At 35.1% G+C, this 26,296-nt stretch overlaps 1 protein-coding gene across 1 annotated transcript; it reads left to right on the forward strand.

Annotated features, from left to right (window-relative positions):
- The first annotated feature begins 677 nt into the window (after positions 1–677).
- Positions 678–10,300, forward strand: LOC113340943. The gene is made up of 2 exons (XM_026585992.1): positions 678–1,453; positions 7,831–10,300. Exons 1-2 carry the CDS (start codon positions 678–680, stop codon positions 10,298–10,300), a joined length of 3,246 nt encoding a protein of 1,081 aa, XP_026441777.1.
- The last annotated feature ends 15,996 nt before the right edge of the window (positions 10,301–26,296 follow it).

The raw sequence follows: 26,296 nt of genomic DNA on the forward strand, positions 1-26,296 counted from the left end.
GAGGGAAGGTTTTCTTTTTACGGGAAGTCGGGTCCAAGCCTGCCAAACGGACCCTAACCATGCAAATTTAGTCTTTCTACCATACTAGTCCTACATGGTTACACCTTACTAATCCATGCTCTTCATGCGATGCACTTCCTTGCTAGTCCTGCCTCACCGATTATTGCTCTTTGGACGACTACTATACATCATTATTATATCAGGAGTATCAAATCAAGTCGATTAAAGAGACTCTGATAAAAATATGACGACAAAGTCAAATTATTTATTTCTTCTCCTGTTTGTAACATCACCATCTAGTACTTATGTCACAATGTGACTGCTAGTAGTTCTTAGGGGTTCCTTCATTAGATTCCCTTATTACTTGATTAGTTAATTAGTCAACCATCCAGATTGCGACGCGTGTGTCCAATCCATTGATCCTTGGATGAGTTCGATTATTGGTATTTAATTTTTAAGAGAAGAGTATTATCTTCTTAGATAGAAAAGTCAATAAGAAAACCTTGTGGCTGAGTTCTTTCAGAACCAAATTTGGCTCAATCCGTTGTGGATTTGAGATTTATCTTACCATTAACATCATTTCTAACTCATCATGATTGTTATTTGTTGTTACACCACAACAATTGGCATCAGAGCCGTTTCAATTTAGCTCAAATTGCTCCAAATTGTTTTTCATCATGACATTAAAAGAAGTTGAATCGGAGGTGGAGAATCTCAAAGGTGCTAACGATCTAATTAAATCTGAGCTTACGGATCTTCACAGTAAATTTGATACAATGAGCTCGAAATTTGATTCACTGTTCAAGCTGTTTGAACAACATCAAACCCAACCAAACCCTGACAAAGCCAGTGGTTCTCACAATGATACTCATACGGATCATAATTTCTTTCATATCCAACACCAATTTTTTCCGCCTCAATATCACAGAGTCCCTAAATTGGATTTTCCACGCTTTGATGGTGATAACCCAAGAGGATGGATTCCGAAGAGCGAAAGATACTTTCACCTCAACAATATTGAGGAACATCTGAAAGTGAATATTGCTGCAATCTACTTGGAAGGTAAAGCTGAGAAATTTTTTTTAAATTTTCAAATTAATAGGCCTCGTATTACATGGTCAGATCTAGTTCTTCATTTGTGTGCTAGATTTGAAAATCCCATTGAAGAAAATTTTGTGGGTAGTTTTAATAAACTTATTCAAAGCTCAACTGTGGATGATTATTATGAGGAATTTGAATCATTGAAATCCTTAATGCTTAACATGAATCCTTCTCTTACTGACACATATTTTGTAATGAGATTTCTTAGTGGTCTCAAAGAAGAAATTGGTAAGTCTGTTTCAATGTTTCAACCAGCTACACTTTCTGAGGCTTTTTCTCTAGCTAGACTGCAAGAACAGAAATTTAACCTTGCTGCTTCAGCTACCAAGCCATTTACTAGATCATTTATGATGTAGTTTTTCAAGTGGTAGTAAAGTTCGTTCAACTCGGATTGTGTAGACTAGATTTTAGACTCAAATTAAAATAAAAAACTTAAAAAGAAATTGTATTCAAGATTATAAAAAGCACTGAGACTCATGATTCCACCAATCTCCAATTTTTATGTGATTTAATCTAGTCAATATTTATGCAACTCTTTAGTTTAAAGTGATTCTAATATTTTTACCTAGACAAGTAGATTCTCAAAACAATAGTTGTAAATCGAAAGCATGGATCATCAAAAGACTTAACCTAAGCATGACCCATCAATTGAGAACACAACCACTTAATCAGAACCATATGTTCAATTTCAGTTCAGTGCAAATAATCATAAAAGAATTGCAAAAATTAAATTAAATAGAATTTACCAAAAATAATTGGAAAAATGGCTTCCTCCGTCGCCTCAACAATGGGGTTTAGCTCCTCATATTATTCACGTGCTCGAAATAGGTGTTCATAGCTCAAAAGTGTGAAAAATAAGAGAAAACTAGTTAAGCAGACAGTTTGCAACGGTTTATGGGCGTTACAAACTGACTGTTACAAAGAACTGTTGCAATAAATTGTTATAGGAAACGACAGAAGGCGTATGTTGTAGAATAAAAGACTGTCCTGAGGAGTCTAATGTTCTTCGTGTTCTTCCTTCTACACCAGCAGAACTCGATTTCCTGCAACTCCTCCTGTTAATCTCTGTGGTATTCTAAACTTCCCCAAACTGTTCGACCCCCTTCCTTGACCTCCCAGCAACTTATATATAACAAACAGAGCGATTTAACCTCCCCAAAATTCCTCGAAATCTCTTCTTTCCTTCCTTGGCAGTTACGGCAATAATCTCTTCCCAAAACTGTTTCACGCGTTTCTGAGCTTTCCCGATTGTCTCAAACTCTTCCTTACATAGATATGTGTCTTTGGAAAGAGTTTTAGGCCTTTAGTCTCTCTAGAACTTCTAAAAATAAGCTCAATAAGGTCCGTGTAAACATATTTTTCCTGTTTAGCTCCAACTCGGTTTCTAGCCAATTTGGGTGCGACTTCACCAGGCCTGTTTAGGCCTAGGGAGTAAAACCCAGTCAATTTCAGCCATTGAATCGCTCTGGAACTCGATCGAATCATCACCCAAAAATCATGCAGACGTGATGAACATTTTCCCACCAATTTTGCTTTCAAACGGAGAAGATGACCTCCCCCTATCCAATTCTGGTCTCCCTTTAACAGATGCCTGGAAATGGGTCACCCCTTAGTAACTAGGTTACCCCTTATCCAAAGTGAGAGTCCGTATAATAATTTTCTCCCACGAGCGCAAAAACCACTTTTTTTAGCCAAAAGCTTATTTCTCCAAAAATACCTACAGGGACATAAAAAGCCATAATAAATATAAAATCGAGCACTAATAATATATACAATTGAGATTATATAAGACACAAAATGTGCCTATCAAATACCCCCAAACTTATTATTTGCTAGTCCTCGAGCAAATCAAATAGAAAATAAAATCCTAACTCACTGTCGCAGGCATCGTCGATTGCATTTAGCGTATGCAATAAGCCTTTAAACCCCTTGGTGGAACTAGTGGACGAGTTATAGTCTCGGGAGGGCTTACAAGAGATATACCCACAAAACCTTTACACTCCATACCCTGGCTATCTAGGCAGAACCTTGGAAGGCACTAAAGAATCTCCTTGGTTGGCATACTTATTGACTACAGGAGGAAGTACCCTGATGCGAAATTCCAATTGCTGTACACGAGTTTGCACTCAAGCATACTAAAATTCATATATAAGTGACAGATCTCTACTCAGATAGTCGCACTATGGACATCAATATCCGAAGTCAAAACTAATCACATGGATAAATCAAGAAGATGGATATAGAGAAAAACATAGATGGTTTTGATGTTTACTAAGTGAACGGCATTTCCCATATCCGTCTGAAGGCCTCCGCCAAAATGAACCTATCCTAATAGATTGAGATACTAGTCTGACTAATATCAACACACTGACATATACAAGGGTACCAATGGTCGATAACCTAAATCTAGGTCAACACAACTGGCATATACAAGGGTACCAGTGGTCGACTTTATTGAATTTATTCCTTTTGGTCAAACGATCTGGTCTCAATTTCTTTTTTTTTCTTTTTCTTTTTTTTTCAACTTTTTTTTTTCAACTTTTTTTTTTGTAACTCAATCACTCTAATTCACCCTAGCATTGGTAACAACTTGAATCGTGGGCCCCACCAAATCACTTAGAAACATATATAAAAAGAAAAATAAAAACAGAAGTGAAAAGGACTCAAAGAGACATGGCGAAACTACCATGTTATTTCTAACACCTGAGCTCTGTGCTTTTATGAATAGACTCTTTAGATGTTGCCATCTAATCAGATTGGTTCCTCAACTCCTACAACCAAAATGCTTCCATCCACTTAGATTGGTTAGTGTAATCCTTAATAGGCATAAATTTCTAGGCTCTGGAGTTTATTTATTGCAACTAAAAAGTTTCTCCCATACCCCCAAACTTAAATCTAACATTGTCCTCAATGTTCTAAAGATAAAATTAAAAGCATGAACAAGGAGAAATTGTTACCATTTGAAGCAAAAGAGATAAGGAAAGATATTACCGTGTTGCATGAGATTGGGTTACCTCCCAAGAAGTGCTAAGTTTAACGTCTTCATCCAGACATAAGAAAGGATTAATCACCTCGTATCATAAAGTAATAGCCGAAATATATGTGGGTCATCAAAACCAAATAGAGCTATCACAAGTAAAAGGAATATGCAACATGCCAAGAAAATTAACAAATAAAGCGCACCCTTGTCTAATTTCCAGTTTAAGACAACTACATCTAGTTGTGGTTCAGGTTCAGGCTCTATGAAAGGGTCTAGATAAAATATTTTCATGCGCTGGAATTCCTCAAAGCTAAAGTCCGGTTCAGGTATTAGAGTCTGGAAAAACTCAATTAAAAACTTAGAAGCACATAATAATAACCTGAATAATTGTGGATCCTTAAAGTCAATCAGTTTTGACTCGCAGCTGACCACAATGAGAGTGGTGGTCTTCCTTAAACAAACGTGTCGACCCTAATCTCCTAAAGTAATTAGGTTCAGTCTCAAAACTTAATAATTGACACATATGGAACTTATACGTTCCCACAATTGGTCGAAAAATATTTGGTGGGAAAACAAAGTCAATCTGTATATCATAGCCTGGGTAAACCACATCAACCAGAGGATGGGTTTCTAACAACTGAACTTCCTTATGGACATCACTAGGTTCAGGAAAACGTGTATGAAGATAATCTTGTAAAATGGTTGAGGAAAATATGTCAAGAGTGAGGGACATTTATAATAGTTAAATCACATGGAGAATGATAATCACCCCCAAACTTAGAGTTTTCAGTGTCTCTAGAAAGACTAGTCACAACTTCCCTAATTTCAAGGTCATCTGATTCCTGAAAATGGTCAATTGATTCTTCTAATTCAGGTTCATCCTTACTCATCTCTACGAGTTCACTTTCTTTGTCTAAGACTAATGTTTTTAAATCGTTAGACTCTAAAAAAATATTCTCAGAAAAAACTCGTTCATCTAAACCATTATTAGCTTCGTAATCAAAAGGAAATACTACATCGTCTAAAACGGGGGTATCTCTAGTCAAATCCTCGTCCTTTTGAATAGGTGAATAATTATTAAAATTATTTGGATTTGAACTAGAAACATTATCATTATTAACCTCAATTGGAGTAACAAATTCCTGATCACTATGCCTACTTATTTCAAATTCTTCATCAACACTATCCTCATCATAATCATCATTATAATAACATGAAAATGGTTGAACCTCATCTAAACAAGTAGTGTTACCAATTTTATCCTCGTCATCTTGATTATGTGAATAACTATCTTCATTTTCAAAGGTACCATTGGAAACACTATATTGGAAATTAAGAGCAGTTATGTTCTGGGCCTCTAACAAAATATTTTGAGTCGACTCACATGACTTCCTGATTGAATCTAGGAAAGAAAGTTCACGCGTTGCATTGCTTTCGTCCATAAGTAAGTTATTCATTTCTGCTAACTTACGTGTCGACTCAGCTAACTTACGTGTTGACTCTAGTATAGAGGAATTTTGCTCGTATGACCGGTTGGCGTGTGGATAGTAATTGGGCTCACCATGGTATGGACCATAACCTTCAAAAGGCTGATGTTCCCAACCATTATTCACACTATGGTCAAAGTAGTAACGTCTATTTTGAAACTCAATCTGATATTCGTTGTATAGGCTATTGTAATACCTGTTCGACATTCTATTGCAGGGGTGTGAGTTGTCACACAAAATAAAACCCACTGACAGGGGATTCGTGGGTGGATAGAGTCTTACCTCCCGTACCAGACGGGCGATGAACCGTTGAAGTCGACTCAGGCCACCGACTCCGATGTCAGTGTACGAACCCGAGGGTCCGAGACAGTATCGTAACTGTCGTCCTTATATCTAATTTTGACCCTTCCTTAGGGTTTCAAAATAATGTCCAAGACTGTCCAAAAAGTCCAAAAATAAAAATGTCCAAAAAGGAAAAGAAAAATTACAAAAATAACACCCTATTTACAGTTTCTAAAAATAAAACAAAATAACTATATACAAACTCTTCTTCTTCACTCCTTTCGGATTCCTCTTTTCTTTCCTTCTTTGGCGATGCTTTCCTTTTATAACACTTTTTCTTCCCTTGTAGCTTCGCTCCAAATCTGAAAAGAATCGAAAAATACCAAAACGCGTAAAAAAGAACAAAAAATAATAAAAATAAAAAGAAACCTAAAAAAAATCTAAATACAAGTCCCAGTCGGCGGCGCCAAAAATTGATGTAGTTTTTCAAGTGGTAGTAAAGTTCGTTCAACTCGGATTGTGTAGACTCGATTTTAGACTCAAATTAAAATAGAAAACTTAAAAAGAAATTGTATTCAAGATTATAAAAAGCACTGAGACTCAGGATCCACCAATCTCCAATTTTTATGTGATTTAATCTAGTCAATATTTATGCAACTCTTTACGTTTAAAGTGATTCTAATATTTTTGCCTAGACAAGTAGATTCTCAAAACAATAGTTGTAAATCGAAAGCATGGACCATCAAAAGACTTAACCTAAGCATGACCCATCAATTGGGAACACAACCACTTAATCAGAACCATATATTCAATTTCAGTTCAATGCAAATAATCATAAAAGAATTGCAAAAATTAAATTAAATAGATTTACCACATAATAATTGGAAAAATGGCTTCCTCCGTCGCCTCAGCAATGGGGTTTAGCTCCTTATATTATTCACGTACTCGAAATAGGTGTTCATAGCTCAAAAGTGTGAAAAATAAGAGAAAACTAGTTAAGCAGACAGTTTGCAACGGTTTATGGGCGTTACAAACTGACTGTTACAGAGAACTGTTGCAATAAACTGTTACAGGAAACGACAGAAGGCGTATGTTGTAGAATAAAAGACTGTCCTGAGGAGTCTAATGTTCTTCGTGTTCTTCCTTCTACACCAGCAGAACTCGATTTCCTGCAAATCCTCCTGTTAATCTCTGTGGTATTCTAAACTTCCCCAAACTGTTCGACCCCCTTCCTTGACCTCCCAGAAACTTATATATAACAAACAGAGCGATTTAATCTCCCCAAAACTCCTCGAAATTTCTTCTTTCCTTCCTTGGAAGTTACGGCAATAATCTCTTCCCAAAATTGTTTCACGCGTTTCTGAGCTTTCCCGATTGTCTCAAACTCTTCCTTACATATATATGTATCTTTGGAAAGAGTTTTAGGTCTTTAGTCTCTCTAGAACTTCTAAAAATAAGATCAATAAGGTCCGTGTAAAAATACTTTCCCTGTTTAACTCCAACTCGGTTTCTAGCCAATTTGGGTGCAATTCAAAGACTCCACCATGCTTGTTTAGGCCTAGGGAGTAAACCCAATCAATTTCAGCCATTGAATCGCTCTGGAACTCGATCGAATCATCACCCAAAAATCATGCATACGTGATGAACATTTTCCCGCCAATTTTGTTTTCAAACGGAGAAGATGACCTCCCCATATCCAATTATGGTCTCCCTTTAGCAGATGCCTGGAAATGGTTAACCCCTTAGTAATTAGGTTACCCCTTATCCAAAGTGAGAGTTTGTATAGTAATTTTCTCCCATGAGCGCAAAAACCACTTTTTTAGCCAATTTCGCCGCAAAAGCTTATTTCTCCAAAAATACCTACAGGGACATAAAAAGCCATAATAAATATAAAATCGAGTACTAATAATATATACAATTGAGATTATATAAGACACAAAAATGTTCCTATCAATTTACCAATTCATTTCACTCCAACAGGCAGTACTCATCCCCAACTTTCCCACCAAAGCCTATTCTAACTTCACCTAAATCTGTGCCTACCACCCCAAAGTCACTTTTCACTTCCCCATCCAAACCGACCAGTACTTCTCCTACTACTAAACGCCTAACTCAGGAGGACATGAATAGAAGAAGAGCACAAGGGTTGTGTTATAATTGTGATGAGGTGTACAAGCAGGGCCACTTTTGTAAAGGGAAACAAAAGATCTTTATGCTTCAAGTTGAAAGTACTGATTCCACAGAAACTGAGGAGGAGGAGGAAGTTTTTGAGGAAACAACTGAGTCACTAGTCCAATCTGATATAGAGGTATCTTTACATGCTCTTACAGGTAGTGCAACTGGTGACACCATTAGGATTCCAGGTCTACTCCATAAGAGAAAGGTATCCATTCTCATTGATTCGGGTAGCACAACAAGTTTTATTGATAGCACATTAGCTACTTCTCTTAAATTTTCCATTGAGCAAACTCCATCCATGCTAGTCACAGTTGCCAATGGGGAACAAACTGTAAGCACTGGGATTTGTTCTAACCTCCAATGGAGTATGCAGGGACACACCTTTGTTGAAATTTTAAGATTGTTGCCATTGGGTGGATGTGATATTGTCCTAGGTGCTGATTGGATGAGGACCTTGGGTGATGTCGTCTTTAATTTCTATAAGTTAACCATTTCTTTCAAGTACCATAACAAGAAAATTACTTTACAAGGTACTTCTCCATCTTCTTCTTTACTTATGGTTAGTGGAGAGTCAGTTAAGAAATTATTTTCCACAACTTCCCACGGCATTGTGGGACATTTATTCTCCATCTCCTTAACCCCTGACCCACCAACTACTCCTGCCAATCTCCAACCCTTGTTACATGATTTTCAGGACATTTTTCAAGAACCAACCAAACTTCCACCTCAGAGAAGTTTGGATCACAAAATTCCCTTACAACCCCTTTCTTCACCTGTCAATCAAAGAGCTTATAAATTCCCTTATGTTCAGAAAGGTGTGGTTGAACAGTTAGTAAAGGAAATGCTCCACACTGGAATCATTCAACCTAGTCACAACCCATTTGCTTCCCCAATACTTCTTGTTAGAAAGAAAAATGGTTCTTGGAGATTTTGTGTAGACTATAGGAAGTTAAACAGTATCACTATTAAAGATAAATTCCACATTCCTATTGTTGATGAATTATTGGATGAGTTGAAGGGGTCTACAGTCTTCTCCAAGATTGATTTAAGAGCAGGATATTATCAAATCAGAGTGAGTGCCAAAGACATCTTTAAGATAGCATTCAGAACTCATCATGGCCACTATGAGTTCAAAGTAATGCCATTTGGCCTTACAAATGCTCCTGCTACATTCCAGGCCTTAATGAATGATATTTTTCAACCATTTTTGAGAAGATTTGTTCTAGTCTTTTTTGATGATATATTTATTTACAGCCAAAACATGGATGAGCATTTGGAGCATCTTAAAATTGTTTTCGTCTTGTTGAGGCAACACCAACTCTTTTCCAACATGTCCAAATGTTGCTTTGGACAACCTTCTTTGGAATATCTGGGTCACATTATTACAGCTCAAGGGGTTTGTGCAGATCCAAATAAAGTTACTTGTATGCAAAATTGGCCAGTGCCTAAGAACATTAAAGAATTGAGAGGTTTTGTTGGCCTCACTGGTTACTATAAAAATTTTGTGCAAGGCTACAGTTTAATAAGTAAACCTCTGACAAATCTTCTTAAGAATGACTCCTTCCTTTGGACACCATCTGCAACACATGCCTTTGATCAACTCAATTCAGCAATGAGCACTACCCCTGTTCTAGCTCTTCCAGACTTCACCAAACCATTTGTGGTTGAAAGTGATGCTAGTGATCTCTGTGTTGGTGCTGTTTTACTTCAATATGGCAAGCCCATAGCTTTTTTCAGCAAACCCTTGGGTCCCAGAGCCAGAGCCCTCTCTACTTATGAAAAGGAGCTTTTAGCCATTGTCTTGGTTGTTCAGAAATGGAGACAATATTTGCAGGCCACCAAATTTACTATTAAAAATGGTCATCAAAGTCTCAAGTACTTCCTTGAACAGAAACTCACCACTACATTTCAACAAAAGTGGTTGATTAAGCAATTGGGGTTTGATTATGATATACAATATAAGAAAGGAGCTAATAATGTGGTCGCAGATGCTCTTTCTAGAAGGCCTACTGTAGGTGTGACTTGTAGTTCTCTGGTTGTTTCTACACCAACTTGGGTCCATGAAGTTCTTACAAGCTATTTGGAGGATGCCAAAGTTTCTCAGCTCATCTCTCAACTTCTTCTCAGTCCTCACAGTGTACCTAATTATACATATAAAGAAGGCATTCTAAGGTACAAGTCTAAACTCTACATTGGCACAGGAGGTAATGTCAGACAAACTCTTTTGGCTTCTCTACATGCATCTGCAATTAGTGGGCATTCAGGAATTTAAGCTACTTCTGTCAGAGCTAGAAATCACTTTTATTGGAAAGGCATGCATAGAGACATAGTCCTGCTGGTATCTCAATGTGATGTTTGTCAAAGGAACAAAAGTGACACCACCAACAATGCTGGTTTACTACAACCCCTCTCTATACCTGAACATGCTTGGCAATATATTTCCATGGATTTCATAGAGGGCTTCCCAGTTAGCAATAAAAAAAAATGTCATCTTGGTGGTTGTAGACAGACTCACCAAGTATGCTCACTTCATAGCTCTCTCCCACCCATACACAGCTGCCTCTGTAGCTTATTCTTTTCTCTCTCAGGTGTTTAAACTGCATGGCTTGACCTCTTCCATTGTCTCAGATAAAGACAAGGTTTTTACCAGCAACTTTTGGCAAGACTTATTCAAGGATTTGGCACTGCTCTGCGTTTGAGTACATCTTATCATCCCCAGACAGATGGGAAAACTGAAAGGGTCAATGCTTGTCTGGAGATTTATTTGAGATGCCTCACTGGACACAAGCCAAGCAAATGGAGTGACTGGTTGGCCTTAGCTGAGTGTTGGTACAATACTAGTTACCACACTAGCTTAAAAATCTCTCCCTTCCAAGCATTATATGGTATGTTCCCCCTCACCTTGCCTTTCCATCTTCAGTTACTACTTCAGTTGAAGCAATGGAGTCTTACCTGAAGGATAGAGATTCACTCCTGGATATCCTAAAAGAATCTCTCCATCAAGATCAAGAGAGAATGAAATTATATGCAGAAAAATCTAGACAGGATAGATCTTTTGATGTGGGTAATTTAGTGTATTTGAAACTGCAACCTTACAGGCAAGCTTCTCTGTCTCTCAGGAAGAATTTTAAACTGTCCTCTAAATTCTATGTCCCTTTTCCAGTACTGCAGAGAGTAGGGAAGGTAGCTTACAAATTGCAGTTGCCATCTCATGCTCGTATCCATCCAGTGTTCCATGTGTCTCAGCTCAAAAAACACATTGGTCTTAGGCATACTCCATCGGCCACTCTGCCTATTGTGGATCATGCAGGTGAAATCATCATGCTTCCTGAGAAGTCTTTGCGCACCAGAACCATCTTGCAGGGTAACAAATTGGTCCAAAAGTTGTTGATTCAATGGACTAATTCATCTCCTGAGGATGCAACATGGGAAGATCTCTCCACTATCAGAGCTCATTATCCGAAGTTCATCCTTGAGGACAAGGATATTTTTCAGGGCGAGACAATGTCACAATATGACTGCTACACTCACACTGAAGGGTCTTCTGCTAGTAGTTCTTAGGGGTTCCTTCATTAGATTCCCTTATTATTTGATTAGTTAATTAGTCAACCAGCCAGATTGCGACGCGTGTGTCCAATCCATTGGTCCTTGGATGAGTTCGATTATTGGTATTTAATTTGTAAGAGAAGAGTATTATCTTCTTAGATAGAAAAGTCAATAAGAAAACCCTGTGGCTGAGTTCTTTCAGAACCAGATTTGGCTCAATCCCTTGTGGATTTGAGATTTATCTTACCATTAACATCATTTCTAACTCATCCTGATTGTTATTTGTTGTTACACCACAACAACTTACCACGAAATATTATTGTTTTCACACTAAACAAGGAACTTATTGTTGATGGCGGATTTTTGACAAAGGTGAAAATTGTCGCCTCTACCCAGTAGTGAAAACATAGAAATATCTAAATTTTGTGTGTCACTAACCAGTCATAAAAAATATGAAATTCATGTTTTATATTTTATTCCACTGGAGAATTAAAATATAAAACTCTTGATACAGATATCGTATGATGATCTTGTAGTCTCTCTGAAATATATTTATATAATATTAGAGTCTCGCTAGGTCGAGCTTCAATATTTCATATATAAATATATAAAATTTACTTTATGACTCTGTATCTATTTATGTATTCAAAACCCAAGATCTTAAAATACTATCTATATATACCAAATTAAATAAAAATAAAATAAAATACTACCGATGTTTGTTACAACATTTCCCAGAGATTTTCTAACTATACAGAATATACTTTCAAACCGGATGTACTACTTTCTTGTACCCTATTCTCAAATAGATGTAATGCTCCTAGATAGATTTCCTATTAGTATAGAGCGATTTTCAACATTCTAATGTTATATTCTAAAGTTGAATTCCTAGAAACTATTTTACACATATCAAAGTAAATTAAATATATAGCTTTTCTTAGCAGAATTCTATGAATTTATTGTGAGTATTCGAATTTTCAGACATATAGGCCAACTCCGGACAACCTCGAGAAAATAACATGAGTGTACATAACAAGAGTGGTCTTAAGAGCATATCAAATTACGGTCTTAAGAACATACTAAAGAATGGTGGAAGGAGGAAACAACATAAAAGTTAAAAAAAAAGTAGTAGGACCAACACTGGCTGGCCGTCCTGCCGGCACGGGTAGTCGCCCCCACCTCTTTTAATGTTTTATTATTGTAAAAAAAATTTATTATTGTATCTCTCCCATCTCGGATTTCTCTCCAGAGGTCTTTCTACCGAGTTTTTCCAATATACTAGTTTGAAACCCGTGATACGCATTGGGATTGCTGGAATTTCTTACAATGTTGGTTCATGTCCACAGAGGCGGGGCTTCGTCCCGCACCCATCCCATGATAATTCTAATAAGTTATTATAGGATTACTATCCAACAAATTGATAATTAACAGTTAAAACCTTCTAATAATCAAATATATAATAATGTTATAATTTAGATCTCAAATGATTTTGAAAACTAATTTCAAGCCATCTAACAAAACAGTAATCAATTCCACAAATAAACTAAAATAAATAGATGTAAGTATTCTCGAGAGTAAAATAGTTTAAACCATAAATACTAAAACATAATTAGATTTTTTAATATTTAACATGCGTTATGCACCGGGTACGATGAGAATTGATCCCAAATTGGAGAGGCGGGGCTTCGCCCCATACCCGTCGAATAAGGGGTCCCAATTAACAACAACAATGTATAATGAAAACAACAATGTAGATTAACAAATGGAACCAAATTATTCACTAATTATATATTGTTTAAAGTGTTGCAGACTAAGAAATCCTCCTAAAGAAAATACTTTTGGAAAACTATACCGACCTTTAAAATCAATAAGTAGTTCATTACATTGTCAACATCAGTACTGTTGGAATTAAATGAAAAATCTCAGTATTGTTGGCAATTAAATGAAAAATCACACTTGATATACAGTTGTGTCGATATCTGATATTGGAGATGCTAAAAAAAAAAGGATATTAATATAAAACAGATTGTCAACTCTAAATAGTGCACAACATATGAAGTGCTTCCTGGAAAAGAATATTTAATCAAAAAAATGCACTGATATATCTTTCTTTGAAAATCATATATTTGTGTTAAGAATCAGGGGACCAACTCAACTACTCTTCCAGGCTGCAACTTCTTATAAGTAAATGAAAAATCACACTCATTATATGGGTATCAATATATGATATCAGAGAAACTAAAAAAATCATTGTATTAGTATATATATTGTCAACTCTAAATAGTACGAAGCATATGGAGTGCTTCCCGTCCAACTCAACTGCTTTTCCAGGCTCCAACTTCTTCTAGTTAAATGAAAAATCACATATATTATATAGTTAGAATTGATATCTGAATTAGAGACACAAAAAATAACATGATATCTATACAAATTGTCAGCCTGTGTAACATGGACACTCCAGTATTGATGTTGTGTTCGTGCCATACGCGCGTTGGACACCGACATGGTGCGCACACATGTCCACACCACGTGTTTTAAATCTGGAAACGCTGCAGACGCAACTGAACACTCAACTGGACGCATTTGAGAAATAAAAAAATGAAGAGAATATTAAGAAGATCAAAGAGGTATGGTGATGTTTGTCACGTTGTTTGTCCATTACATACAAAGATAAGATTTGAGGCTAAAAAAAGTTTATTTCATTAAAATTGAATTTTTTTTTCGTATATTTGCATGATTAGTATATTTGATATACTACACATATGAGTATAATCTTAGTATATAGAAATTATACAATTAATCTATATAAACGTGTCTATGTCTTGATGATTTTGAATTTTGTCGATCACTGCGTCCGTGTCGTATTGTATCCGTGTCAGTGCAAAGCATACATAGTAATTAAGAAAATGCATTGATATATCATTTTAAAAAAATCAAATACATTTTCTTTGTAAGGCCTTTATTGAGTTCTTGTGTGAAAGAGACTCTCTACCCTAATGTCAGTAATGTCATTCATATCGGTAATCTCGTACTTAACTTGTGCTACGCACCGGATATGACGGGAATTGGTCCTTATTTGGTGAGGCATGGCTTTCCCTTGCACCCGTCCTAGAAGATCTCTTAATTAACATCTGCATTGTACAATGAAAACACCAATTTTGTTTAAGTAGCTCACTAACTGAAATCTGATTCTGTTATTACTAGGGACGAAGTGAAGTAGGGTCTAGTGGGGTTGATAGACCTTACTTGGTTTTGAGATTCAGTTAGACGTAGACTTAATTTCTTTGAAATTAGTATTCTTGTGGGGGAAAATTTATAATATCAAATCAAAAATATCGGGATCAAGTTGTAAAATCACATAGCCATAATAAAAATACACCAAATGTAGGGCATACATATGTAATTGCAGTAACTATTGAGTGGTGTGGGTCATAAATAACGATCTAATGCTGACACCAGAAGCATGTAATAGGTTTCATCCTACTTGAGAAAATGTGCCATTTGTGGGAGTCAATCCACGATGTAAGTGGGATTTGATGTAACGACACCAGACTTGAGTGAAAATGATCTAACATATGACATCCTATACAATCCAAGATCTGCACCATCAACATCATAACATTTGAATTGTAATAGGTATTGCTTGGCTCCTCAAAAATGCTTCGGTGGTAACCACTCCCAAGTCCCAACTCCTTTGTAAGCGTTTGCATCCTGCACATTATATGAACGATGCTTCCGAAGTAAACAAAGATATCTATTTATTTAGGTGAAAGGATCCGGCATTTTAGTTAAGCAAGGGATAAAAACAAAAGGGTGCCAAAAACATATATGTAGAGGGAGTATCTACCAATCCTAAAATGATTTTGACCGACCAAATTTTATTATATATCATATTTATGATTTATCAGAAATGTCTACATATTTCATCTCCTTGATAAGAGTTCACAAAACCAAAAATTTGTGCACCAAAAATATTTTTAAGCGCTATTCTAAAAACGCTAACTGTAAATGATAAAAGTGTTGATAAAAATGTTTATTAGTGAACAAAATAAAGAGAAACCTTACAGGATCTACATCATCTTTGTCGTCTATCCCTATCACCGGCATCAACTGCATCTTCAAATAGAGTTTCTCTTCCTCTTTGATTTCACCTAAAAAATAAAGCCCAAAAAAAAGATATGAAACCACAAATAGAGTAAAGACGCATCTTAAGAGTTAAGAATTACAAAGTCACAAACAAAATTCTTTATACTATAATCACGCTACTTGCCAGACTCTTAATAATAACAAATAATAGCAATAAATTCTAAATATCTCGGTATCTTGGTTGAGTAGTTATAATTTAGACATGGCCGAAAACGAAAAATAACACATAAGCTACTCATTTATAAAACCAAAGTTTATAGCGCAAAGTACAAATATATATACGTTGAACTTAAGCATCCCGACCTTAGATTTTTTATATTGCCCTTCCAAAAGAAAGGGCATATATGTGTTAGCTATATTTCAATTTAATTAGGATCTGCAAGAAGGCAAGAACTAACAGAGGGTTAGTCCACGAGTGAATTGGAGGGATTTTAATGTATTTTGGATCCTGGGGATCTTGAGGGAGTGTAAGAGAGTATAGGGAGTTTGAGAGAGTTTGGTGTTTTGAGTGTAAGGAGTTTGAGAGACTCTGTCAAAACCTCTACTCTTTTGAGAGATTTGAAGTGAGGCAAAAATACACTTTAAACTCCCTAGAACTCCCCAAAAAAACCTAACTCCCTAACATTCTAGTTGTTACCACTAACAGGGAGTTTAAGAATTTCTTTCAAACTCCCCCACGACTAACGGGATTTTCTATGGAGTTTGAGTGACTCTTATAAACTCTCCCACGACTAACGGAAATTTTGAGAGACTCTTTCAAATTCCCCTACGACTAACGGGAAAAAACCCAACTACACCCAACTCCCTTGAGGACTAACACCCTGTAAATATTTTTTATCAGACAAAAATGGTCAGTCAATAGTTAATGTCATTTTCTTGACCCCCGAACACCCACCATAATTCAGACTAAGCTAATTAAGATGGCTAGTCATGTTCTGGATGAGCAAAATCTTTAGTGCTCTCTCATGAATACTGACCTGATGCTAGCTTAACATGTATGTACGTACAAAATTCTTTACCAGAGAAAAGAGGACTTTCGACTACATGGCCAATGCAAACTAAGCAAAGAAGGAAAACTGTTGGATTAACCTCGAATATTGCTTCGGCTCTCTCAACAGCTTCACTCTTGAGTCTCCTATGTTGACTGTTCCTCATCTCTGTCATAAGGTTACACAATATTGATTATCATCGATATTAAAAATGATATAAAATATCTTAGTTGCTTGGTTAACTTAAGTTACAATTTTATCCTGTTATAATGGATTCATGGTTTGCCTGGTAAACGAAAAAAGTGTCGGCGGAATTTTGAATTTCAACTTATGGTTGTAGTCTTTCTAAAATAAACACAAAATAAGACAAAAGCTTAAAAAAAAATCGAAATAGATACAATTTAAAAAAAAAAATACAGAACGTTAAATTGATAATTGAAGAAAAATTCCGTTACATCTATTCTCAAAGTCAACGTAAGGGGCTCGGGGATGAAACTATTACAAGCATAAAAAGAAAATGAAAACTGGAACACCGGTACCTACACCTTTCAGTATCATTAACTTGTACCTGAGATAGTTATTCGTAGGAGTTCCATCAAAATGCAAACGAATAAATCCATTAGAGACAGTGATAGTATTGCAAAACACCAAGACGTGTCTTGAGGTAGAGACACTACATACTAAAAAAAAATTGCTAGGACATCAAAGACGAAAGGTCACACAAAGGATTGGATATCTCACAACAGGGAACCAAGAAGGATTATGCTGGATGGTAATTCTTTGTTTATATACGCTTGTATTTTGCACCATAGGTCCAACCTGGTAATATATATTAGAATAGCAGCAGAAGATAGAACCGCAAGTGCTAGTGCACCAGTTACACCACGTGGTAACATTGGCACTGTTTGTCCCATTCTTCTGTTTGGAAAGGAAAAATAGAAAACACACCACGAACATGTTTGGAACATGCATCGCCACTCTATAAACTGTACCTTAAAAAAATGATCTTGTAGTAATCAACCGTTGCCTGCAAAATAAAACAAAAAAGTGATTCAGTAGGAAAGACAACAACCTTAATTAGAAGAGAGATGATAATGACGAAAATCAAATAAGAAACTAACTAATATGAAAATATGGGGCTATGAGAAAACTTGAAACAATATCAGAGATGATTATACAAATAGTGAGAAGCATATCCAATGAGAATAGGAGAATAGGAGCAAAATCATAAAACGATGAGTTCTTGGCTTCACTTGAGTGCTTTATATAGAGAAAGACCAAGCCTAAAAATACCATAGGAAATAATGCTAATCTAACCCCTAAAAAGTTATATAATTTTATAATTTTGGAGTGTAATGTCTATAATTTTGGAGAGCTACGGTATTTTTAGATAGTCAAAAGATTCATAATTAGTTGTTGCAACTTTTTTGTATAGAAAATATGGAACATATCGTCTAGAAATAGAACTCGTCGATATTTGAAAAGGGCATCAAATGATTTTTTTTTTAACTTATAAAGAAGGAAACTTAGACAAATCAGATTTTTAGATTTCTGAAAGATTTTTTGCCAGGATTTTTTACCTTATTAATAAAAATTTGGAGATATAAGTATCCCAAAATATAACGATATTGACATTAATTAAAGGTTTTTTATTTATAGTTATTAGAAAGTCTAGGCAAATCATATATTTTGTCTATTATTGCATTCAGTATTTATAGTATAAATTAGATTTTTTTTGTATTATAATATATCCATAGATTTTTTACTTTAAAAATGATCCACAAAAATATAATTTAGATTTTTTGGATTTTACATGAAATTATAAAAGATTTAAAAAATATAAATCTTATTATTTTATTCCATAAATAGGTTGAATTGATTTCTTTTTATTTTAATCATAAATGTCTAAAATTAATATGTAGGAATTACTGTTTAGTCCAGTTTTTCATGACCCAGTTAATGGCTAGTCCACCCATGAAAAACATTTACTCCCTAGTCCAAAAACCTGTTTTTGGACTAGGTTATTTACTCGCTAGTCCAAAAATTTTGTGAAGATTATAAAGTGTGTTTTCTAAATGCCTAAAAAACCCTTTTAGATCTAATTAGTATTAATACATATAAATGTTACTAGGAGTATGTTACTATATTAATACATATAAATGTTACTAGGAGTATGTTACTACATACTAGTAGTATCAATACGGTGATACTACGTATTAATATGTACTGTACTAGTAGTAACAGAAATATATTACTAGTAAATTATGTAACTACTTTACTATACTAGTAGTAATATATGTACTAATTTAATAGTATAGTACTAGTATACTAGTAGTAATATGTAGTATACTAGTAGTAATATGTAGTACTAATATTAATATGTAATATACTAGTAAACTAGTTTAACATCACAGTATTAATATGTAGTATCAATACATAACACTTATTTATATGTAGTACATAACATATAGATACTACATATTGATATGTAGTGTCAATATGTAGATACTACATATTGATATGTAGTATCAACAGATAACATAACAATATTTATTTATATGTAGTACATAAATATTGATACTACATATTGATATGTAGTGTCAATACATGACATAACAATATTTATATGTAGTAACATATGTTAATGTTACTAGTTACATATGTAGTAACATATACTACTAGTATGTAGCAACATACTAGTATACTAGTTACTACTAGTACTATACTAGTAACATATGTTACTAGTAACAAATGTAGTATGTAGTAATATATGTAGTAACACACGTAGTATTTTATGTTAGGGTAGTACAGTAATTTTATTCTTTTCAAAACTTTTTTGGACTAGCGAGTAAATATATTTTTCCGCTGGACTAGCCATTAACCCCCGTCGGGTTTAGTGGACTAAACAGCAAAGTTCTCAATTAATATAGTAGTTTTCTTTTGTTGTAGGGCTTACAGCCCACGGATGTGCGGCCCAACTAGGAACCTAGGGTTTCCCTTTACATATATATAAAGGATATTGTATCCATGTAACTCTATTATCCTGATCAATAGAAACCTCTATTTGTCTCTTTACCTTCTCCATATTTTTCACTGCAACATCTTTGTCATTTTTAGGTTTATTTTTCCTTATAAAAGATTCAAAAAATATAAATCTTATTATTTTATTCCATAAATATGTTGAATTATTTTAGTCGTATATGTACAAAATGAATATAGTAGTTTTTTTTTTATTTTTTGGATTTTTTTATAATAAATACATGAAATTCTAAAAGATTCAAAAAATATAAATCTTTTTTTTTTGTATATCGATTATTTCAAAATAAAGTGCAAATTACAAATCTGAGTGTGGCTCTTTCAAGAAATTAGTTGGCACACGGGAAACAAGTTGTGTGCCAATCCTCTCTGAAGGGTCACCCCTATCCTATGGAAAAGAAAATTTCCAAAATAATAAAATCTTATTATTTTATTCCATAAATATGTTGAATTGATTTTTTTTATTTTATTCATAAATGTCCGAAATTAATATAGTAGTTTTCTTTATTTTCTGGATTTTCACAATAAATGCATGAAATTAATACAACAATTTTCTAAATAATGATGGTCGTCCGTCGTGTGTATCCAAACCACCTACCCAATCTACACCGCACATTGTCAGATCAACGCACCATATCTCACGAAATTTCATCCGACGAATACGAATGGTTTTTCTCCGAGCCAATGAGAGTTGCGGTTACGCTCACTAACCAATAGGAGAGAGGGTAAGCTCCACCAATGTTACTTTTATTCTGGAGTGAGAGATGAGATTGAGTTTTTAGGCTAACCCTTATGGCCTAGATTGGAGTGCTAGATTGGCCAAAAAGTGTTGCAAATCAAGAAAAAAATGTGTTGGAAAAAAATTAACAGTGATAGTTGATAGTTCTCTCACCTAACAAGTGCTCGCAGTCCAACTATCAGCGAGATTGAAACGCTGAACCGTTCGGCGCTCAAAAAGTGACATAAACGCCGAACCATTCGGCGCTCTATATATTTTACTAATTTTAGAGAGAGAATGTGATGGAGAGAGAAGAAAAAGAGGGAGAGAAAGAGGGAAAAAAGAGGGAGAACGTGATAGAGGGAGGAAAAGAAGGGGAGAGAGAGGTGAAAAAAATGGAGAGAGAGAGGAAATAGGTGGAGAGAAAGATAATGATTAGTTTTTAAAAAAGATAAAATTATGTTCGGCGTTTAGCGTTGTTTTATTCAGCATTTCGCTGCTAGATTAGCATTATCATAGGATCTAAAAGGTTGTCCAGGCTGACGTGGATGGCCAATCTAACAGCTAGATATCTAGCTCATAGGACTAAACTTTAGACTGTCGATTCTAAAATATTGCCTAAGAGACAAAAAAAAAAATTCTGAGATGGCCCCGCTATTACCATGGATGGTCCCGTGACCACAATGGTCGGTACGTTATTCCCTCTCACCACCAATTATTCGGTCCTCTCTCCACCAATTGGTTGGTCTCTCTCCATCAATTTTGGTCGGTCCCAATCTCCACTAAATTGGGTTGATCCCTCTGCCACCATATTGGTCGATCGGTCCCTATGCCACTCCTTTGGTTAGTCCCTCTGCCATATTAGGTTTCACTGTCTAATATTTTAATGAGCATAAATTTTATCAGGTCTTGTTACCTAATTCCTTATGAATGGTATAGTCACCAAGTTCTAAATTGGTCTTGCCGCCATTATTTTAATTGGTCTTGCCGTCAAGACATTAATTGGTCTTGCTACCGAAGTTTATACCCTTGTCTCTCTGCTTTGCTGCGCGAACCATTTTTCGACATAGGAGTTCGAGATTAAATATTTTATAATTATTGCTGAAATTAGCATTTTATTTTAATTGAAATTCATATGATTCCTGTCAATACTTAACATATTGAATCTCACATATATATATAAACACCATTAGACCTAGCAAGCTCATCAGGCCTATGTCTACCGATCTATCAAACTAATTTAAACACCATTGATGTATCATCTGACACTATAGTATGCCAATACTATTAATACCATATTCAAATTCTTTATTGTCTATAGTATTTAAGTATTATTATTTGTCTCAGCAGACACTTTATGCTTTACTTCTAAAAAAATAACGAGTCTCCATGAAACATGCCAGACTCACCATTGAGAAGCATGCAAGACTTACCAATGTGCTAGGGTTAACGTTCATAGCCCGGCTACGTTAACCAATTGACCAAATAAATACATGTCTTATTTAGACTTAGTTCTACTCGACACATCAATTATGTTACACGGGGATATTTACCAGGGTTTTCGTCTGGTGACCTACAACACGTGCAGCATAGCAATAAACTCACGATGAGAAAGTAAATAAGTTGTGTTGGCAGTTGAATGAGTAAATGGAGTAGTGGTTTTACAACCACCAATTAGTCTCCCTAAAAAGGAGAAACTGGTTTCACTACGATTTCCACTTCTCTACACTTTTACTCTTCTGCAATTGCCACCATTTATGAGATCGATGTGCTCTACTATTATTGTTATATTTAGGTTCTTCAATCTATTGAAGACATCTCAGAATCAGTCATATCTAAGACATATCTCATACTGACATAAGTTTTCTTTCAGTTATAACACAGATAAATCATCTCCATAATAGTTCAACACATATATGTGTGTTTACGTCCGTGAACTATGATTATCTCATGTATCTATTGCGTCATTATAAAAATATTGGTAAAAAATATAATGAACTTTTGAAAATTCCGCAATATTGATGTTTCCCTGATCCACTTCTATGTGAAAGTATTGTATGGTTTCGTAGTTTTCTTATGTTGAGCGTTTCCTATTAAATTAATCATTTACTGGATACAAATTCATGTTTCATGTGATTTTTTAATGTCCAAAGAAATCCTTCTTTTCTCGTAAAAGTAAGGTCGCTCTTGTTGTTCTCTCGGGAATGACATTTATGGGGGAGAGTTCTTAATTGAACTTGTGTTTAATTGCCAAATCTCTATGGGGGAATGCGGCTGTGGAATATTGAAGGAGTTATCTTGTATCTTTATAAACTCCTTGATGAATACACTAAGTTTCGACTACGTGAAATCATCGAAATAAAGTTGATATGTTCTCTTTTAGTCATGAATAATCTCCTTGAAAATTTGATTATGATCCCGCTAGTTTTCGTACCTTTGCCAATTTATATTGACAAAAGGGGGGAGAATTATTTTGTAGTTCACACTACATGCATATGGTTTACGGATCATTATGTAAGGGGGAGTGTTTTTCATTGTGAGATGAAGTATTGTCTAAGGGGGAATGATACATATCACCGTAGTATTATTGTCAAAGTTGTGATACAATTGAACTTTGATGTTGTGTAATAATACTATGACATTGTATAACAATAATTGACAACATTTGTTTTCTTATTGTTATGGATACGGATCTTCAACAACAATGATGTTGAGTTGAACACGTTCAAAATCACTGAAGTGCTTGGAGTGACGAAGAATTCAAGGAATGTTGAAGAACCAAGGAAATCAAGCATGTTGGATGAGAAGGTACAGAGTTTATTTATTTTGTAATCCATATGTATTGATAGCTTTATCACTAAAATTGACAAAGGGGAAGATTGTTAGAGCATTGCTCAGTCAAACTCGCAAGCGTTTCTATCTCAAGCTTGTTTGTCAAGTTTAGGTGATCAGAACTATAAGTCTTGATTTCTAGTCTACTTATAGATATGTCTCGGACTAGGATAGAATGTGTAGTTGAGCTTTAGACTTTACGACATTCATCGATTGAAGACGAAGATCTACTGAGGAGAGCTTGAAGGAACTTCATCAACAAAAGGTTGTAGGATCAGAATCTCGCAACAATAATATCTTAGCGAAATTATCAACAACACAACACAACAGCGTCGCAGAACAATTTTAGAAATGATGTAATAAATGACATTAGCTAAAATTATTAGAAAGATATGATGATCCTGCGAAAATTAAAGAGTTTGCGAGATTAACATTTGTAAGGTTGCGAGAATGTCGCAAGCCATATCCAAAAATAAAGGACATATTAGTTGTCATCCACTATGTATTTCCCTATAAATAGTCGTTCAACTTATAAGAAAATGGAGATCTTTTTAGAAAAATAAATAAGTAAATAGGAGAGAGAAAGTCTAGAGCAGAGGTTATTCTTGATTATTTTATCTTTTCTTGTAAGAATATTCAAAGATTCATCAATAAAATTAAGATTGAAAATCTAAAAATGAGTTGAATATTAATGAAATCATATGAGGGGTGTAGTGTAGGATTTCCTGCAACAACATAATGGCGCTAGAAACAGGGACTTGAAGATCGAAAGTTAAAGATTATTGTTGAGATTGTTCAAATCAAGAAAGTGATTAAATAAATCAGTGAATCAGTTAAAAGAAAAATGATTAAAATCAATAAAGATGACAAAAGATTGGAGTGTAATATGATAACAAAAACGATGGTTAATGAATTCCATGAAAACATCAAAGGAAGAATACATAAACGAAATTTTGAAGGAAGGAAGGTTATGGCGGTAGAAAAGACATCACCCTTGAAAGATTGTGAAAAGCAAAAAATTACATTCATGGCTGCAGAAATACCAAAAGAAAATTTGAACCACACATCTCCATTGGTTATTACAGTGCCTATTACGCGAAAAGAGAAGGAGACAACAACAAAATCCACGGGAGAATGGATATTGAACAAAACTGTAATCGATACAGGAAGTTCGGTGGATATAATATTTTATCATGCATTCCGGGGAATGGGATTTAAAGATGAAGAAATGTCCAGTTCAACATATTTTGTTCATGGCTTTGGAAAATCCACAACAAAACCTAAAGGAGAAATAGTGGTACGAATTCCACTAGGAGAGATCGAAACACATGTAACGCTATGCGTGGTGGATATGGAATCGCCATATAATATGTTGCTAGGAAGACCATGGATACATGCAATAAAAGCTGTAGTATCAACGTTGCATCAATGTATTAAATTCCCCACACCAAATGGAATAGGAGAAATCACAGGAGACGTTGATAATGCGAAATTATGTCATCAAATTGAAGTAAAGCATTATGAAGGACAAGCAAAAAGGAAAAAATTTTGTAGAAAGTTGGCAAAGGAGGCAAAGAAAGAAGAAGAATTTATAGTATACATGATAAGGGAAAAATAAGGCAAGGGAATACCCAGCGAAATTTCGGAAGAAGGAGAAGGACCTGTGAAAACAATAAAAGAACCAACACCAATGGGAGAATCCGAGTCCAGTTACACTGCCGCAGAACCAACAAAAGAAGTAAACGTTGGGACTATGGAAGAACCTCTAATATTGATAATTGGAACCAAGATGGATGTAGAAGAAGAAGAAAGAACTGTTAACCTTTTGCGAGAATATAAAGATGTTTTCGCAGGAAGCATGGATGAGATACCGGGAATAGATCCATCAATTGCATGCCACAAACTGGAGATTAACAAGAATGTGAGACCATTTAAACAAAGAATAAGAAAAATCGCAACAGCGTAGCATTCCCAAATAGAAGAAGAACTACAAAAAATGCTTGATGCAGGAATTATAAGAGAAGCTAAATACCCATAATGGATAGAGAATATGGTCATTGTCCCAAAGAAAAACAAAGGAATAAGGATTTGCATAGATTTCACTGATTTAAATAAAGCTTGTCCTAAAGATAGTTTTCCGTTACCAGATATTCCTTAAATGGTGGAATCCGCAGCGGGAAATGATAGAGTATCGTCTTTAGATGGGTACAAAGGGTATAACCAAATCCCTCTCGCTGAAGAATATCAAGAACATACTGCTTTCTTCGCCCTAGAGGTTTATATTGTTACACGAAAATGCCATTTGGTTTGCGAAATGCGGGAGAGACATACCAAAGAATGGTAGAGAAGGTGTTCGCAAAATGGATACACAAAACATTAGAAGTATACGTGGACGACATGTTAGTAAAGAGTAAAGAAGCCAAAGACCATGTACAAGACCTGAGGGAGATTTTTGAACAAATGCGGCAGTATAACATTAAATTGAATCCTGAGAAGTGTACTATTGGAGTTGCATCGGGAAAATTTTTAGGCTACATTGTATCAAAGAAGGAATACAGGTTGATCCAGAAAAAGTGCAAGCAGTTCGTGACATGCCAACACCAGCAACAATAAAAGATGTACAGAAGTTGAATGGACTTCTAGCTTCGCTGGGGAGATTCATTCGCGATCATCAGACAAATGCAAATATTTTTTCGATATACTCAAGAAGGGTGCGAAATTCAAATGGACTGATGAATGCGAAAAAGCTTTTCAAGGGATCAAAGAACATCTTATGAATACAACTATTTTACAAAAAGCAGAATCAGGAGAAGAATTATTGATCTATCTTGCGACGACGTCGCATGCATTAAGTGTTGTGTTATTGCGAATAGACGCAGGAGTGGAGAAACCCATTTATTACATTAGCAAAACTTTTAATACTGCCGAGAAGAATTACTCAAAGATTGAGAAGTTATCTTAGCATTAGTTTATGCATCATTTAAGCTCCGCATATATTTTC

Source organism: Papaver somniferum, unplaced genomic scaffold (genome assembly GCF_003573695.1).
Source record: "Papaver somniferum cultivar HN1 unplaced genomic scaffold, ASM357369v1 unplaced-scaffold_24, whole genome shotgun sequence".
NCBI classification, from domain to species: domain Eukaryota; kingdom Viridiplantae; phylum Streptophyta; class Magnoliopsida; order Ranunculales; family Papaveraceae; genus Papaver; species Papaver somniferum.

What these genes read in the sequence shown, in the direction of transcription:
- LOC113340943 (XM_026585992.1), top strand. Translation starts at nt 678, where the DNA reads ATGACATTAAAAGAAGTTGAATCGGAGGTGGAGAATCTCAAAGGTGCT. An exon ending in TTTACTAGATCATTTATGAT is followed by an intron (nt 1,454 to 7,830) that starts GTAGTTTTTCAA and finishes TCACTCCAACAG; the next exon opens with GCAGTACTCATCCCCAACTT.